The sequence below is a fragment of the Phyllobates terribilis genome, unplaced genomic scaffold, assembly GCF_046119375.1.
Source record: "Phyllobates terribilis strain yellow unplaced genomic scaffold, ASM4611937v1 Scaffold_8__6_contigs__length_399053987, whole genome shotgun sequence".
NCBI classification, from domain to species: Eukaryota; Metazoa; Chordata; class Amphibia; order Anura; family Dendrobatidae; genus Phyllobates; species Phyllobates terribilis.
Genome location: NW_027362768.1, coordinates 344,241,854 through 344,260,261, shown reverse-complemented (window position 1 = coordinate 344,260,261; position 18,408 = coordinate 344,241,854). Strand labels below are relative to the sequence as shown.

Genomic DNA, 18,408 nt, shown 5'->3' with positions numbered 1-18,408 from the left:
ATATGGCATTAGAATTGTACCTTTCCTTAAGACATCACAATTTTACCTTTCCTTATGGCATCAGAATCGTACCTTTCCTAATGGCATTAGAACCATATCTTTCCTTATTGCATCTGAAATATACTTTTAATTATGCCATCAGAATTGTACCTTTCCTGATGGCATCAGAATCATATCTTTCCTAATGGAATCAGAGTCTTACCTTTCCTTAGAACATCAGATTTGTACCATTCCTTATGGCATCAGAATCTCACCCTTAAAGGAGTTAAATCTGCCCAAATTAATTATACTGTAAAACCGATTAATATACCTGGCATCTGAAACATACCCTGATCGTCAGCTAGAAGCTCCTGTGTCTGTTCCCCACACGTCCAACTCTATGTAGCTCAGTTGGCATTTGCCAGAGAAAATCAGAATTGACAGCTCTTCCATTGGTGTCCCATTCTTTTTACAGATGAGAGCAGGTTAACACAGATGTGAAAGAGTTTGGAGATGCCATGGTGTCTGCAGCATCAACTCATGACTGGTTAGATGGTGGGCCAATGGTGATCTGGTGAGGCATATCTTTGAAAGGTCAAAGAAACCTCCACATAATAGCCAACAGCTACCTTTACTTATGTTACATTATACAATATTACATAGTTACATAGGTTGAAAAAAGACCTAGGTCCATCAAGTTCAACCTTTCTCCACCAATTATGAAATCCTTAGAGCCATTGTCAGACCATACACTCGTACAGTGGGCCCTGAATTCCTGCTGGCCCAAAATAATGCCTGACCTCATATGTGTAGGCTGTTCCTGGATGACAAAGGCATTGGTGCCAGTGACTAGCCTTCATGTCATTCAGACCTGGATCCAATTGAGAACCTCTGGGACATTATATATCAGTGCATCCAACGCCAACAAGTAGTGCCACAGACTGTTCAGGAGCCAATTATGCCCTGGTTCGGAGCAGATCCTCCCAGGACACCATCCACCGTCTCATCAGGACCATGCCCAGATATTGTCAGGAAGCCATACACCCTACTATTATGAGTTGCTCTGATGAAATTCACGTAAATTGGATCTGCCTGTGACTTCAATTGTTTGTAAGATTTTAAACTTGAATCTTTCTTTCATCGCGATCCGATGTGTGATTTCAGTGTTTTTAGTTCTTCATTTTCTTGGGCATTGTAGATAATGTCTTTGCTTAGTGCTAAATCCTTGTAGATAATGGGAACAATTAGTCTGGAATGTAACGTTTGCTCTTAGAGTCGACTATACATTTTTTACTGGAATGAATCGGTGGCGGTGCAGATACCTCATGACCTTGGAGCTTGATATATGCCATTCTCATAGTGAAAAAACCCTTATGTTATCATTAATTAACTCATTATCTAGTCATTAATTACTTCAATATCTAGTCAATTACTTGAATTGCTCAGTCCCATGATTTACACAAGTCCTATTCAAATATACTAATCCCTCTACACATTACCCCCACAACTTTGCTCTAGTCCAACCCATGACTCATTGCCTCGGAGTGACGCATTCCTCCGAACTAGATACTAAAGAGTAAAAGGGGATTAACCTCGTGACCCAAACACAGGAAAACCAACAACACCAATTGTTCTCACCCAGACAGAAAAAATTCCATTTTCATTAATTCATTATCTGCACAAAATGTAGACTATATGACTAAAAACGTTAGTGGTGTGTGAGTATCGGTCACCTGCACTTTTACACACAGTGGAGCCTAGGGCCGGTTTTAGGCTTCTGTGATACGGAGTTATGGCCTCCATTCTGTACCCTCTGATGTCTGTGTGATTGGCCGGCTGTGTAATGTGTATGGGGCTTCCTGACTCTTCCCCAACAGATGATATTGGGGAAGAGAAGAACCCGGCACGTTGGATTTCCAATGGGCCATCCTTTTGTCTTCCAGAAGATAGGCTGCTGCCGAGTGGTAAGGCCCCCATAGATATTAGCCTAATGTTGGTCAAACCTGCTGATATTGACAGTCTAATGGGGGCACCGGCCAACTGATGGTTGGGAGAGATGTTGATCATTCATGTCCGTCTTTGAACCCCTGATCGTATTCTTCTCCCAGAGATTAGCCACCAGCCAACGTGTCATGGAGAACACATTAGTGCTCTGCCGAATGAGCGCTCTTGTGTATGGGAAAGTGGGCTGAGATGGGTGACAGCTATTAGCCATCTCGTGTATGGCCATGCTTATGGAGGAGTTTGCGGAGATAGCTGTTGGCCAAACATGGCCATAAGACCTGTTCCCTGGTTTTACCAAATTTAGATCACTATGGGGTCCTATACGAGACTGTAGGGGGTGTAAAGGGTTCTGTTGCACATCATTGCACCATATGAGACCAGTGCTATAAATGATGCATGATAATTGGGGGTCTTGTTATAGATTTTCCATCAGGGTACGGAGCAATTTATGCTTCTGCGTCCTCATCTTCCAACCGTAATGCTCATATACTACTGTGGTCTGGAGTCAACCTAATATTGTTTTTAGGTTCTTCTAGCTTGGGGTGCATCCACATTGGCAGCATAAATAACTTTCCATAGCTTTCATTGTACAGATTGAAAGGTATCTAACTTAAAGGGGTTGTCCTATCTTAGGCTACAAGTCACTCTACAGTACATGTTATAGGCAGCACATGGTTTACATGGTGGGGTAACATGCTGCCGATACTGATGATTTTTATGCTGGTGTTAACGATCCAATGACCCAATGAAAAAGCATTTTATTCCTTTGTTGGGTGATCATCATCATGTTGACACCGGCCAATGATGTCAGATGTGACAGACAGTCACCCTGCAGTTGGTTGCAGAAGATCTCTTTGTTTGGCATTACAGACACCTTCTTAGATCTGTCTCACTCTAGGACCCAGCGGACACCTCCCCCCTGCTAATTGACACCCAGGCCTGGGTGTTTAAATACTTTCTGTTTGCTACAGGGAGGGGCCGGTGATATTCACATGTTCCCTTGTGAAGGCTTGGAACCATTGCAGTCTGTTTACTTCCTCTCAGGTGCTAGGAGGATGTGTGGTGAAATCTCTCTGAAATTGGCTCAAGCTAAGTTACTTTCCCCTGTGTTTGTCTCCCTTGTTGCCTTTAGTTGTTAGTAGGGACTGACTAGTGCTCATCCCCCCATCCCTATCGAGGGCCTAGCTCTAGGGAAATACAGGGTTTAGGTTCCTGTGCGGCGATTGGTGATGAACCAATATAGGGACGGTAGGGAAGACAGGGTGATATCCGATCAGCCTAGGAGGTCTCCACTCTCCCTTCCCCTAGTGTCTGGGCTCCCTTCCCCTATTCCCTTCGTGTTGCACTTAGTCTTTCCTACTCTGTGCGTGATAAATAATCACCAATCAGTCACCAAAAACTTGATAACAGATCAACTCACTATGTCTATAGTTGTCACTTGCTACGGGCAGAAATGGAAGTAGAGGACCATCATTCCGCTACGAGCTGTTCATCTCTTCAACTTTGCGTATCTATCGGTCTTTTACAGCTTATTTTCCATTGTTCACATCTTTTGGGTGGACATAAAAAAATATAAATATCACTGTCGGTCGGCAGGAATTATGGAAAGTTGATCCTACAAATTATCCTGCAGACCACCGTTCATTCAATACCCTGAATAATTGCAGGATGGGAATTTTTAGCAAATGATCAACTTGCTATAGAATAAAGGAATTAATATATTTCTGGACTTTGCTGCCCATATAACGTCTATAGAAATATTGTGAGAGCTGCTGTCGATCCGTTTCCGTCTTGCAGAGCGCAGCTACTTTGCTGGAGGATTAGACAGAGATAGCGGCGAGGCGAGAGCGTAAGAGGCGAGATAGGTTTCCATTAGGCTATTTCTGATTGTGCGGGAAGTCTGTTATCAAGACAGAAATAACCCGCTGTCAATTTAGAGAACATGAGAAAGAAAACATCGCAGAAAGAAGGGAATATTCGCTGCGGGAACTGAAGCGGCGTCCCACATGGGCACACGGTGCCAATTGTTTTTCTTTAAAGAGCTGACACGTAAGTTTTCCAGTCCAGACTTTGTGCTTAATACGACATAACACATACGTGCCTTGTATTGTTCACAAGCGCTGAACATGGGATAGACCGGGGGACTAAGGCCGTGACGCGTGATCTAGAAGACCACTCTTTTATAGGGTGCACATACTTTTGCAGCAGTTTTTATCTCGCCACTGCATCTAAAACGAAAAATGAAAGAATTTTGCAAATAGTATTGATTAAAAAAAAAAAAATTCTACTAATTTGTGTATGCAGTTCCCATGCAGAGCTATGCGTTTCCCTGGTTGCAGACTACAGACCTTGTGTAGTCAAACGCTGAAATCCTATTACCTTCCCTCTGTTCCCTACTTCTTGCTAAACGACTAAATCCCTAAATTATAGTTTTTTTTTGTTGTTCGGAGATTTTTTCTAGCCAGGTTAGAAGTACTATAACCCCCTTTACAGAAGAGTAGATTAAAGGGGTTGTCTGATATTGATGGGGGGTTTGATACCTCCATGATCAGCAGTTCACAGCTCCCGTTTCAGCCAGGAACAAACATTGTATAGAGCCCGGATCGTACAGCTCAATACACTGCATAGTGGCCGTTTTAGGGTACTGCAGCTAAACTCCTATTGAGGTGAATGTGATCTGAGTTGCAGTACCGAGAACGGCCACTATGCAGCGTATAGAGTTGTGCTGTTCTGACTCCATACACTGTTGCCGCAGGACTGTGCTGGACTCCCACTAATCCGATACGGATTACCTTCCTTAAGGATAGGTCATCTGTATAAAGTCCTGAGCAACCCCTTTAAGAAAACTGGCCAACCACTCACAAAAAAAAATATTTTATTTCCACATTCCTTGCAGAGAAATAGAAAGAGAAATAGCGCCGCTCGTCTCCACAGGTAACGTCAAGTATTGCAGTCAGCACCATCCAAGTGAATTTGGCTGAGCTGCAGTTCCACTTTCATCCATTGGACAAAGGTGGCGCTGTTTCCAGATTTAAAAAAAAAAATACAAAAATAAACTTTTTTTTTACTGTTCACGGACAACCCATTTAAGTGTCGATCTGACGTGTTAAAACTCATTTCATAAGGGATTTAGAAGCAGCCGTTTACGGGCAGGTGCCATACTCCTGAACTTCAGAACCTAGGTCCCTGTTGTCATTCAGGGTGGATAAGGTCCTTGATCATTCAGGGCAGATAAGGTCTTTGAATCCTGTGTAATCTACAGGGCAATAATCCCTAAGTCATGTCCAGCCCGTCCTGGTCACAGCTGTAGGTGCTGCACCGCTCCCTCCATGTCTATCAGCGATGTATTTGCCTTGTGAGTCACTGTGTATTCTGGGTTCAGGCTGTAACTCTCTAAATATATTGTTTACTATGTGAACGCCGGGCAGGAACTGCCTTAATTGATTACTTGAATCCGATCCAATAGGTTCAGCGTGATCCAAGAATAAAAAGTGGGAGGAAGCAAACAATGCATTTCTGGAGGGGAGAGAGATAAATCCAACCTGTCTGATCCCCCCAAAAAAACAAGCAACCTGAGACCCATCTCAGTTACGTCTCCATATACACCCACTTAAACCCAAATTTCCCCAATTAGGTTACCAGTAGTGACATGACGCCCGTGGTGATGTCGTCTGATCAATTATTATGGGTCCCCAACCGTGTAGTCTATTTTATGTTCTCATTTAACCCGTCATCTTATAAATCATTTCATAGCAAAAGTTAAAAAAAAAGCTGTGTCGAAGTCATTTGCAATGTTTTTTTGGGAACAAAATACTCTTTTCAGCATTTTTTTTCTATGTGTCCACCTTGAAATGGGCTCTGAACAAAATCAATCTCCTTCCCCTGCTGGCAGCTAAACATGTAGTCCTTTCTTGCTTCAAATGCAAAAAGAGTCTTCAATCATTTCATAAAAAAGTCCCCCAAAAAAGCTGTGTCAGAGTAATTTGCAATGTTTTTGGGGAAAAAATACTCTTTTCAGCATTTTTTTTATATGTCCTCATTGAAATGGGCTCTGAAAATTGAAATAGGCTCTCCTTTCCCTTCTGGCAGGTGAAAATGTAGTTCTTTATTACTTCAGATGCGGAAGGAGTCGTCTCGGCTATACTGCCATGGATATTCATTCATCACTCATTCACTCTCATCCATGCCCAGGCCTGGACTGGCTGGCGGGAGAACAGGAGAATCCTCTGGTGGGCCCCTCTTATATGAGCAGTACTTGGCACTATATATTTGAATCGCTATGTACAAACAAAGGCGGCATCTTATTCATGTAACAATCTACCCAGTCCATTGTTATATAAATTTGTGATTGAGGATAATGTCACATTTGCATGCAGCTGAAAAGTGGGGCCCTGGAGTTGGTTACTGGTGGGCCCTTGGCACCCCAGTCCGACACTGGACCATGCCCCCCACATTACGCCACAACATAGAGAGGAACATTGTTCATCATGGGGCTTGGTGACTGTTTATTCACCTTTGGGTTGGATTGCGGGGACATGTTTGAGCTTCATACTGCATGGAGAGGATTTGTGGGGATGTCCTACTACAAAGGAACCACATTGTGTGAAACCACAAAGGGGCTTTACTATGGGCGTTATTTCTATGGGCCGGGTTAGGCTGCAGTTTGTGTCCTTCTTTTCTAACTTTCAAAGTTTTAATATATGGGATCGTCGAATAAAACTGTGAGGCTCACCAGGTGAGGTGGATCCTTTAAGTCTTAGGTCCGGGAGGGCACTCGGATGCCAGGCATTGATGCAGCAATCAGGAAGGCACGTGGGAAGCAAGGACTTGACACAGGAACAGCAGCAGGATGGATTAAGTGGAACCCAGAATAGATGGAAGCAAGTAAAGTCTAGTATGCACAGAAGATGGAGCATATGAAGGTCTAAAGACTCAATCCCAAGACACAGGTGTGTGTCTAGGGAGATGATGTCTTTGATCCACACTGGGCAACCTGGAAAAACCCAACGTGGAGCACAACAGAGGGCAACGGACCCAAGGAAAGGGAGCAGAGCCTAGAGCACCCAGGACAGGTGTGAAACAGATCACAAAGTGGACAGTTATCATACAATTTGCATTAAGTTGGCATTCTTGGGGTGCTTTTTGGAGTTTCCATGCAGATCTGGGATGGGGGTTAAGTGTACCATGGGTTGGGATGCAAATATTGGCACAATGTTCCTTTCCTGACAAGCACATTGAACGGAGGATTGCTATGCAAAGAGCTAGTTGTAAGGCGAGAGGAAAGTGACTCCGCCAGCACTCAGCTCATCAGGTGGACGTGTACATTGCTATAATTTTAAACACCAGGTGGTGCCATATTAATAAGTACACTAAATGGAATAACTCTTCACTGGATCGTTTTTTTAATGCCGTGTAAAAGGCAAATAGTGTTCATTTTTTATTATCTACATAATAAATAGAATATTTAACCATGATGAGACAACTCCTTTAAATAATATAATTCCAGCTGCCTGCATCCACCAGGATAAGGAATACATTTCAGACGGTGCAGCTCTTGTTGGTTTAGCGAATAGCACGGGAGTCTCCTTCATCCAGGCTGCCAAAAGAAGAAGCTTTTAATATCTCCGGATCGGTACGACCTGTTAGGACAGATGCGGCCCAGCGTTGCACAAACAGACGTGCACTTAAAAAAACAAAATAAACACCATCCGTCTCCCAACGCTTATTTTTGGTGACCGAACATGACTCCATAATGATACCCATACGCAGACGCGAGTGCAGACCTGACACCTCCTTATTTGTGTTCGGTTACGTTTAGTTTGGTCTATCGAGAATTACGTCGGAAAATAATGTTGGATCACGTCGAATCAGGAACTTGTTTTTAAAGTTTGTCCTGCCCGAAGCTATTGTGACCTAAATTAGTAATTGTGCGTCTCCACTTTAATCTACACACCCTACACCCCAGCTATTAAGTGTCTGTGCGGGAGAATGGCACAGTCGCACGCTGCTATTGATCTAAGTGTCGGGGCGAAGTGCCAAGAAGCAAATCTCAGTGCCGAGTATACGAGTGTTAGTTTTGAGTATCCTTAAGGAAGTCTTCCGGTTTTACATTGTGCAACTTTCTAATATAGTTTGTGTTTTATTAATGCCTCATCCGTGCCAATCAAAAGCAGTCCGCCCCTCCTAACACAGTATAGGTGGGTGCAAAAATACAGCAGCAACCAGGATAAAATATACAGGCACTTGTATCTTAAAGGAAACCTGTCGGCTGCAATTAATTGTGATTGTGCTTTATTGGGAAATTAAAAAGCTACCTCCTTTCTCCCGATCCTTTCTCCATTGTGGAGAAATTTTACTTTTTGCATTTTTTTTTTGCAATATTTGCAAATTAAACTGCAAGTGCACTGGGGGCGTATTGATGCACTTGCAGTTCATTGCTCCTCCTCAGTTTTCCCCACCAAGCACCGCCCTTATCTGCTTGATTGACAGAGTAGTTAGGTGCTGTTGTCATTTTTTGCTTTTTTACTCTTTGCTGCGTGCCAAAATTTTGCTCATGCGTCACTATGCTTTGGGCTTTGGCTGTCCGCGTAGATGATGTCATGGCCGTACACAAATCCACTGTGGAAATGTATGATTAATGGCCATTCCCATTAATTTGGAAAGAAATATCAAAAGACTGACGGTCATTTCCAAACAGAAAACTGGTGTGTATAGGTGCATACTAAGAGCAGTCATCTCCATATATAACCAACAAATAAAGTTGCACTCTGTAATGCTATAGCATGTAAACATGAAATATATGAAATTTGAATTGCATTACTGCTCTAGAAAATAGGAAAAAACTAAGATACTTAGCACATAATTTGGCCAATTCATGCATGCCCATCAGACATGGCAAGGCGACCTTCATTGCTGGGAACCTATCCTAGTGTGAATCATATTAGGCTAGGTTCCCAGCAATGAAGGTCGCCTTGCCATGGCTACTGGGCATGCATGAATTGGCCAAATTCAACAACACAGTAGAGAGATTTGTATACACTGTGTATAAAAAAAATAAAAAAAAATTTCACATTCCAATCAGAGATTTTAAAATACTGACGAAATATTAGTTCTTTGCATAAATTCTCATTTTATTTGACATAAAATCTGGAAAAACCTAATATTAAAAAAAAAAACAACCACTGGTAAATTTAACTCCCTGAGGAATTTTAAGCATTTTGTTTGTTTTGGAGTTATTTTGTGAGTCAGCTAATTGCTGGGATAGCTCGCTGTGAAAAGCTGCCGTTCTTCAAGTCTTTGATGTAGGGATAATACCAAATTAAAAGAAATCGAAAATATTGGAACATTTGGTCCCTTGTAGCAGGTAATCCTCTCTGAATGACCGTCTGAAGGTTTATGTTTATTAGCGACTCACGGTCTGACCAGGAAACGTTAAATTGTTTCACTCTCGACTGAAATAATAGCAGATTTTTTTGTCTACATTTTTATATTATCAGTTTGCATAAATTTGAAGATTTTTTTATTAAAATATTAAGCAATATTAAATTGTAATGTCTTAAGAGCTCATGCAGACGCTCGTACCAATCGGTCTGGGCACAGACCACAATGCATAAACTTCCTACCTGAGCATGATGGCCTCATATAATTCTGGGCCAGTCTATGGATTGCGGTCCGTGCTCGAACCTTGTTGCACGGATATCTGCAGAAACCCTGAGAAATGTCTTGTTCTGTATCTAGTTATTTAAGATATATCTATTTCCATTCAAGCCACTCTGTGCCCCCATACACATTGGATAAAAGTCTGACAAACCAACCAGTTTCATCTGGGTCGACTAACAATATATTTGGTGGCTTCCTGACTCTTCCTAAGACAGATGATGTCGGAGGAGAGAACGATCGGGTCTGTTGGATTTCCAATTTCTGCTTTTATAGAGAACGCTTGATCAGACAGAGTTTTACTGTGTATGGGGAAATTGGAAGAAATAGCCAACAGCCGAATTATTGTTTTGCCGAAAGTTATCTAATGGCTTTAGGGGGGCTTTACAATCAGTGGATGGCTAGTGTTCAGTTCAGTTAAGAGTTTTGGGTTTGGTCGACAGCCCGATAATGATCAAGAACTCTGTACAGTGGTGTACATCTCCCCTACAGGTCCATATTATGGAAACCATATACTGATGGTTATAGAGGGCTTTGCAATCAGTAGATGGCTAGTGTTCGGCTCAGCTAAGAGTTTTGGGTTTGGTCAACAGCCATATAATGATCAAGAACTCTGAACAGTGGCGTACATATTCCCTACAGGTCCATATTACGGCAACCATATACTAACAGTTATATAGGACGTTACAGCCAGTAGATGGCAAGTGTTCGGTTCAGCTAAGAGTTTTGAGTTTGGTCAACAGCCCTATAATGATCAAGAACTCTGTACGGTGGCTTACATATCCCTTATAAGTCCATATTATGGAAACCATATACTAATGGCTATAGGGGACTATACAATCAGTAGATGACGAGTGTTCGGTTCAGCTAAGAGTTTTGAGTTTGGTCAACAGCCCTATGATAATCAAGTACTCTGTACGGTGGCATACATATCCCCTACAGGTCCATATTACGGTAACCATGTACTGAACAATGCCTCCATAATGGAGCATCACATTTCCCGCCTTACGGATTCATAAGGAACCTCCATGGGCACCCATTTATAACCACATACGCATAGTAAAATAAGAGTAACGATGAGCTGACATTTCTTTTTACACCCAATCAATATTTAGCCACTTTTAGAGCAGTTGGGTTTGATATTTGGGACAATATTTCATATGAAATATTATAGTATATCTGCTATACTATCCAATATACATCTATTGGGATCCATATTGAGGTTGAATCAAACAGCCCCAATTCCAAGTTTCATGAAGTTGCAGGCCAAAGTATCTCTTCATTGAAATCAAGAGCCACAAAAGTGTGGTCATATCATGAAAACCAGCACCAGGACTTGTATATTCTCACCCTCCTTGGTGGTGTACCATGCTTTGGTAAAACATAGGAAAGGGATGTGGACTCCATTTGATTAAATTTGAGCAAGAAGAAACCCTGACGCTATCAAATATGAAAAGCTTCATGGTTTCTTTAGGAAAAGATCCACTGTAATAACAGGCCAAGACATGCACACAATGCCGGGGTCAACATAAAGGACTCGGTCTAATGTAACTAAGCCACCTATTGTGAGGACAGGAAGAAGCAGGGAGCAAGCAATAACAGCCTGTTTTGATGCTTTCCATCAGATTTCAAGTTGACCGTGAATAACGTTGGCTTGACTAGTGGTAAATCCCAGGACAAAAAAAATTAGACCAGACATGACTTCGGGCTAGTTATCAAACACAGAGAAGGTGCAGTCAACCACAAATGATTGGTATCAGTAACGTAGACGATGCCATCGAGTGTAGGACTCACAGATGAGAACATTTTGCCAGACTTTCTGTTCAAGATCGTTATTAAAATTGATATGGTCTATATACCATTTAAAATGATAATGGGGAGCTAGTTTCTTCTACTGAATGTAGAGTTTGGTCTAAGTAATATGATTTCTCTGGCGGTAGAGCATCCAAAACCTCCCATAATCATTCACCTTCATGAGGGTGTATGATGGCTCCTCAATTACGCTCCAGTTCGAAAAATTTCAATTTGCCATGATCACAATAGCTGGTCATATGCATTACATAGCTGATGATATTTATTGACCCAGCCGCATATCCCTAAGGTCAGGTAATGGATTTTTTTTTTATTGGAGTCTTGTTTTACCCTATGGCGGTCACTAGGGCATTGCGTATCTGAACGTAGGTGCTGGATGGTCATCAGATCCTAATTAGCTCCGTAAGACCCACCAACAAAAAGTGGGCAGTACAGATGCCCTATAGCTTAGGCTCTGTTCGCATTGCGTATTCTGATTCCATTTGGTTTATGTTGCCCGTTGAATCCCCCAAAGCATATGGGAAATCTATCCTCAGGACCCCATCAGTTCTATGTAGTCTAAGGTTAAAGAGGTTGTCCACTTTATCATTGATGATCTGTCCTTAGCGTAGTTTCTTTTTGGACTCTTTTAGGCTGATATACATCTTTATACCTTTTATTTTTGCAGTCTCAAATATCGCAGTTGAGTTTTTTTTCTAATTTCAAGACACCACTCTATAAGAACAAAGGATCGGACATGTTGAAAAAAAAACAGAGTACAATGGTGGCGTGCCTTACACCACTCCATCATATCTGTGCATGAAGGAAGACGTTTCTTGACCATATTGGTGAAACACCCTGCAAGCTGCAATTCCTTTGTGTCCTTTTATACATCCATTTCCAAGAAGGTTAAATATTTTGCAGTCATCTGTAAAGGGATATCATAGATCATATCTGACATAAGCATTTGGTTCATTGATGGACTTCTATTACGAGATCATAAGCAAGTGTTTCCACTCTCCGACAACCTAAACATTGTGCATTGTGTTCTTTAGTGCTAGAAGACCTTCCTACTTCTGTACCGCCTTGCATTTGTTTGAGAGGTGTAGCCTCTGTGTACTCTACTAATATTTACATATCCTCAGGTTTGAGCATGTCCCATTTTTGCCACATGGCCTCAGTGTACAGAGTAGTAGTGGAGTGGAGAACACATCTCATTACTAAGACAGGGCTTCATATGTTTATACCTTTGTCTGAAGCCTGTAATGATGACCATATATCATTGTAATATCAACTATTATGCATCATAGTGTTGGTATCCAACTTGGGGTTCTTCTGCTGTTGCAAAACTACAACTTCGAGGTTATACTGTCTCCCTGGGGTTTGATTTGTCCTCTGGTTCCTTGTCTACATTTCCAAACTTCTATTATCTTGAGTAGTAATCATATTTGCTGAAGCAGGAGGAGTCCTTCTGGGAAGCAAACATCTCAAGATAAGGAGAGTATAAAAGTGTTTTGATGGGTGTCTTGGAGATGCAATATCTGCAATATCTTCTTTGTTATCAGACTCCAGTTTATCTGCCTCAGTGCCTTATCCATCTTGGTCAACATATGCATGGAGCAAGAAATCTGATTGACCATGTGCCATAAATAATGGCCATGAATGAATTCGATCTAAATGCCTCTATACACATTAGACTAAAGTCAGATTAAACTTCTGATATCAGCAGGTTGGTTGACAATATAATGATTATTGAGCCTCCTGACTTCTCTCCAATGTTGGAGGAGACAAGGGTTAGGGCATTGGAATTTCAAAGAACAATCCTTTTTTTCGGCAGCAAAATGAGATTTTGCTAATGGAATAGGCAGCTACTCTTCAATAGATAACTGAGGGGCGATTGGCTGAGTGTTTGTGTTGAGAGCAGAATCGGGAAAGATAGATGTTGGCCAAACAATCATTTGGTCAACACAGCTCTTCTTCCCGCTTATTCATGTGCGTGCTCGTCATGGCAGAAAATGCTAATTGTCTTCTACCAGACATCTCTAGCTCCAGCTTATCTCCCTTGTGAACAAATCCAACAAGCCCAGGTCTTCTATTCCCCAGCATTAGACGTCATTATGATAAACATCAGTTGGTCAGGTGGTGAAATCGGCAGTCTTCTTAAGAACAGAATGCTATTACGGAAAGGGCAAAATTTACCAGCAGCCTAACGTTCAAGCCAGGAGGCCTTCTTTTAACATCTACTGTTGAGCAGAGGAAGAAAAGTTATAAACTGTGGGTTCCAACTCACTTTGCAAAAATTATCAGCCAGTGCTACTCATAGAATTGCACCAAAAGTTCCCGATACAGATCATGTACTGTAATATGAAAAGCTATACATCTTTCATGAGCAATAAAATCTGAAATAGAAAATTGGCTGAGTTAGCGACCATTCAGGGTCAGACAGGACTACCTTGACCTTAGCAGAAAAGCTGAGACTGGGTATAATCGACTAGTTGTATAAAACTGATTCATGACCCCCTTACTTGCTCTGTGAACTCTGCTGGCTCTCAATGGACCTGTTGGGTCCACCAGAGGATTCTCCAGTTTCTGGTGGGCCAATCTTCCCCTTTCTCTTATCAATTCTGCCCCTTTGTGCAACTCTCTTCCATAGAAGATTGCATGTGAAACGTTTTGGAAAAAAAAAACCTTGTTGGGGCCGACAAAGAATGTTCTATGTCAGCCCATGTCTCCTGCACCATACAAGGTGCTTTTATTAATGGCCTGTATTTTGATGACCTCTCCTAGAAGCTGAGAATCTGAGACTGGGGATAATTGACTAGTTGTATAAAACGGGTGCATGGCGTTCTTGCTTGCACTGTGAACTCTGCTGTACCTCACGGGACCTGTTGGGTCTACCAGAGGATCCTCCAGTTTCTCGTGGGCCAATCTCCCCTTTTCTCGTATAAATTCTGCCCCTTTGTGCAACTCTCTTCCATAGAAGATTGCATGTGAAGCTTTTTTGAAAATAAGAACCTTTTTGAGGCAGACACATGATTTTTTATGTCAGTCTGTGTCTCCTGCACCATGGAAGGTGCTTTTATTGGTGGCCTGTATTCTGATGACCCCCTCACAGATTCATAAAAGGAATCAGCCAGTTAGTTGAGAATTTCCCTGGAGCAAAAAAATAACAGCAGGTCATACAATACCTAGATCACGTCATAAATCACAGGTCTAGGAACACGTTAACTTTATAACTGGTGCAGAATCCGGAAAGTCAGGATTGGTGGCCCGGGTGACAAATGCTTCTTAATTGGAGCTGTTGTGTGGTGTCAGCACATGCCTTCCCAGCAGGGAGCGTTGTTCTGGTGACTGCCAGGCTGATTAGTCTGATTCCTGTATGGACAGGATAAACATAATAAAACACATGCCAAAAATAGCACCAGAAGCCCCCTGACAATGGGCACTCTTGTCTCTTCTCTTGGAACATGTGTTAAAAGTTTGTCACTACTATAGGGATTCACAGCAGAATAAACACTTGCCCTGTCTCCTGCCAGAAATCTCTGTTGGTTCAGTAGAAAACGCAAATCGATTTCCTAATAAGCGTCATTCTTCATTGACAGTCAGCAAATACTTTTTTTGGGAGAATTCCTAATCCTATATTAAGCATAAAGCTGCCATAAAAAGTAGACGATTAAAAAAATACACAGCAAAAAAAAAAAGGTATAAAAAAGTTACTCAGTAAATGAAACTTTTTATTTTCTTAAAACTTTGTAAAAAGTTTATGGGAAAGCTGATTGGCTACCAACATGATGGGTTTTTTCGTGGTGAGTTATTGGAATCTTTTTAGGTCAGTTGCATTTTTATACATTTTTTTTTTGGCCAAATATGAACTGGCTATTATTTGGGGCTTTTTTCAGTTTTTTTTTTTCAAGCGTTTTTCTCAAAAACTTTTCTTTCTAGGATTGAAAAATGCCAAGAAAAGCACATAAATCGTGATAGTAAATATAAAAAAAACTAAAAATGTCCCTTAAAAAATCTTTAAAATTTGTTTTTCCAACATTTAAAAAAAATTAGACTGTGTAAAGTGGCCTTTATATGGATTTTCCAGGCCTGAAAGTTAAAAAAAAATATATAAGTTGTACTCCTAGTTCCCTGGTGCCCCTCTACTTTTGACGTGTCACCTTGGCACCTGACCATGGCAACCAATCTTTGGCCATAGTGGTGATGTCCTAGCGAGGGTCACGTGTCTCCAGATGCGTCATGAGGTCCATTGTCCCAATTTTCACAGAACCCTCTTGCAAACTGGACCTCCTAAAAAGTGATGGTTTATGTTACTTCACTTTACATTTTTTAACATTTTAGGCCAGCTTTACAGGACGAAAAACCTCGCAGTGCACCATTTGAGGATGGATTGGATATTTTTTTCCAAAATGCTGGAAAACGCCTTTAATTTTGCTATTCTTTCGATAATTGAGTAGAGGAGATGATTTGTCAAATTCTGAATTCATAAATTTTACAAATTATTACATTGTGCATGATTTAAATTTGGAAGGAAAAGGTTGAAAATAATATTTAAAATTTATGAGTTTGATAATTTCATTCTTTTCTGTCTGTTTCCCCCCCCACTTGCCGCTTCGGATTTCAGTCTGACTTGTTTTAGCTTTCGGTCAGGCCCGCTTGGTGATCAGAGGAGATTTATTAGACTCGCTATCACTGCAGGAGCGTGATCTTTCACATTCTTGAAATTCCAGAATGGAAGCGCTGATTACAAAACGATTATTAATGATCTATCAGATTCCACTTTTCTGAAATAAAACGCTTTTTTCCCCGACTGATGCACTGTGGATGATGAGCCTCGCTGCGTGTTTCCTCCAACTCGAAAAATTTCCATTGTTAGATGAGATTTACCGTATATATTACCCGCATCTGGACGGAACAAAAAATGTTTTTTTTTCCTCATTGTGTCAGAAGGAACCTCTGCGAATGACTAAACTACTATACAGGAAGTTTCTTAAGAAAAACTAGGGAAATTCACCCAAAATTCTCACCTGTTCGATCACATTGTTGATGCCTGTCGAAAGGCGTTAGTAGAACAGCCAAACCCCTTTCGACCCTGCTCGGAGATTTCTTGTAAGGGACAGTTTGCCTAAAATATTGGATTAGAAATCTCTAGGCAGTGCCAAAAGGGAGTGCGAGTACTTTCTAGAGTACTTCCATTACCTAAATCCAATGTGGCCACCAGAGCTAAAATAAGGGTTGGGGGGCCATGTCTGCCTTTGAGACTGAGACCACACCTGAACTTCCATCGTAGCCACATATAGAAGAGGTGACCTTGTCTACTGAAGTGCGCTATGGTTAGAGAGGAGCCCTAAAGAGAACATGTTTGCGTTGGCCATTTCGTCTCGACTTGATAGGATTACCAGGCTGTCATCATGGAGGCCAAGGTGGTGGAGTTCACGTGGCACATTGTGGCTGATTTTTTTTTTTGCATCACAGTGAGTGGAAGTATTATATTTAGGGGGCATAGTGTAAGGATGTGCTGGGGTGTGGTCTGTAAAACCAGCATGGCCTATAACCAAGCTGCGCCCACCGTTTTCCTGACTCCTTTCTTCCTACATGTTCAGCTTAAACAAGGGCACTATGGCAGGCACTACGTATGGAAAAATGGGTATATATATGGGGACATACGCAATGATACTGTATGTATGATAACTGTATGATGGCATTATTTAGCCACTGTATAGTGGTGGGGTTCTGCGCATTTGGGTGGCTCCTGCGTTATAACTTTTAGCCTATACTATTATTTAAAAGTTTTGGAGGAATGTTAAAGCAGTATTTTCGCAAGTGAATGTTACCTCTATTCATAGGATAGGGAATAATTTACTAACCGCTTGTGTTTCGACCTCTGGGACCCTCAGTAATCCTGAGAACAAGTAGAGACCTATCTGAATACACCAGTGGTACTCTTGCTCGACTTTGCTCCATTGCCTATATAGACAATGAATGGAGCGAGATTGAGCGAGCATTAGATGGGCCTGTGCATAACCCATTCTTGAGCTTCCAGTGATCAAAAAGTTTTTCCCTCTCTTATGGATAGTAGTGGATAGCTTTGTAGGAATACCCTTTGAGGTGACCATATTCCTTAGATATGTGTTTTTTTATGGTGGGGGCGAAGTAAGCAACAACTTCTGGCAACGGCTTATCTCCCACAGAAAGAAGGATCTGGCATTCTACATCAAACTGTCCATTTCTTCTCGCCTGTTGGGAAAGATTTGGGAGGCCCCCATACACGTTACTGGTCTGATATCATCGGGTTTGGCTGACTGTAATCTCACTTGTATGGGGACCCACAGCCTCCATCTCAGTTGGAAATAATCCATTAATATTTACATTTTTATTAACAAAGCCGGTTAATGACCAATATGGTTCCCATAGCCGTTCCAATGAGGTTGACACTCGCCTTTCCAAAATTCTTCAATAAAAAAATCTGCCTAGTTGTTCTGAATTGTATTGCACATGGTTCTAAGAAAGTGTCATGGAAGCTTTCATGGTAGGCTTATGGTACGTCACCCAGTTTGAGCAGAATAAATGGCTATAGAGAAAATTTTTGCACAATTTTGAAGATTTCATTTGTTTTATTTTTGTTATGGTTTTACTGTTTGCTTTTCTTAAAAGTCTGATGCTGATTTGCTCTGCAGTCTGTAGCTTCCATCCTAGCAGTCAGAGGCGTACATAACCTAATTTTATTGTGTCACTGTCACTCGAGAACAGTCCACCTTGAAACTTGAGTGTAAATGAACAATGTTCCTCTGTGATTAGTAATTCATCCCCTACCAGGAAAAACAAACAATAGTTTCTCTTTTCTTCTTCTTTGTTTTGCTCCAGTGATGAAAATGCACGAAAAGATCTGAAGATTCTGCCAGCGCTGCCAACCAGAACACTACACGAACACCCGTCCCTTACCTACTGGTATGTAAACGAGCTGCATGACTACGC

At 41.5% G+C, this 18,408-nt stretch overlaps 1 protein-coding gene across 4 annotated transcripts in view; it reads left to right on the top strand.

Annotated features, from left to right (window-relative positions):
- Positions 1-18,408, top strand: part of FRMD4B (FERM domain containing 4B) — a 257,085-nt gene that overhangs the window by 196,337 nt on the left and 42,340 nt on the right. For all 4 annotated transcript variants that reach the window (XM_073644727.1, XM_073644729.1, XM_073644726.1 and 1 more), the window contains exon 8: positions 18,298-18,381. In XM_073644727.1, coding sequence (XP_073500828.1) covers positions 18,298-18,381 — 84 coding nt within the window. The remainder of the gene's footprint in view (positions 1-18,297; positions 18,382-18,408) is intronic.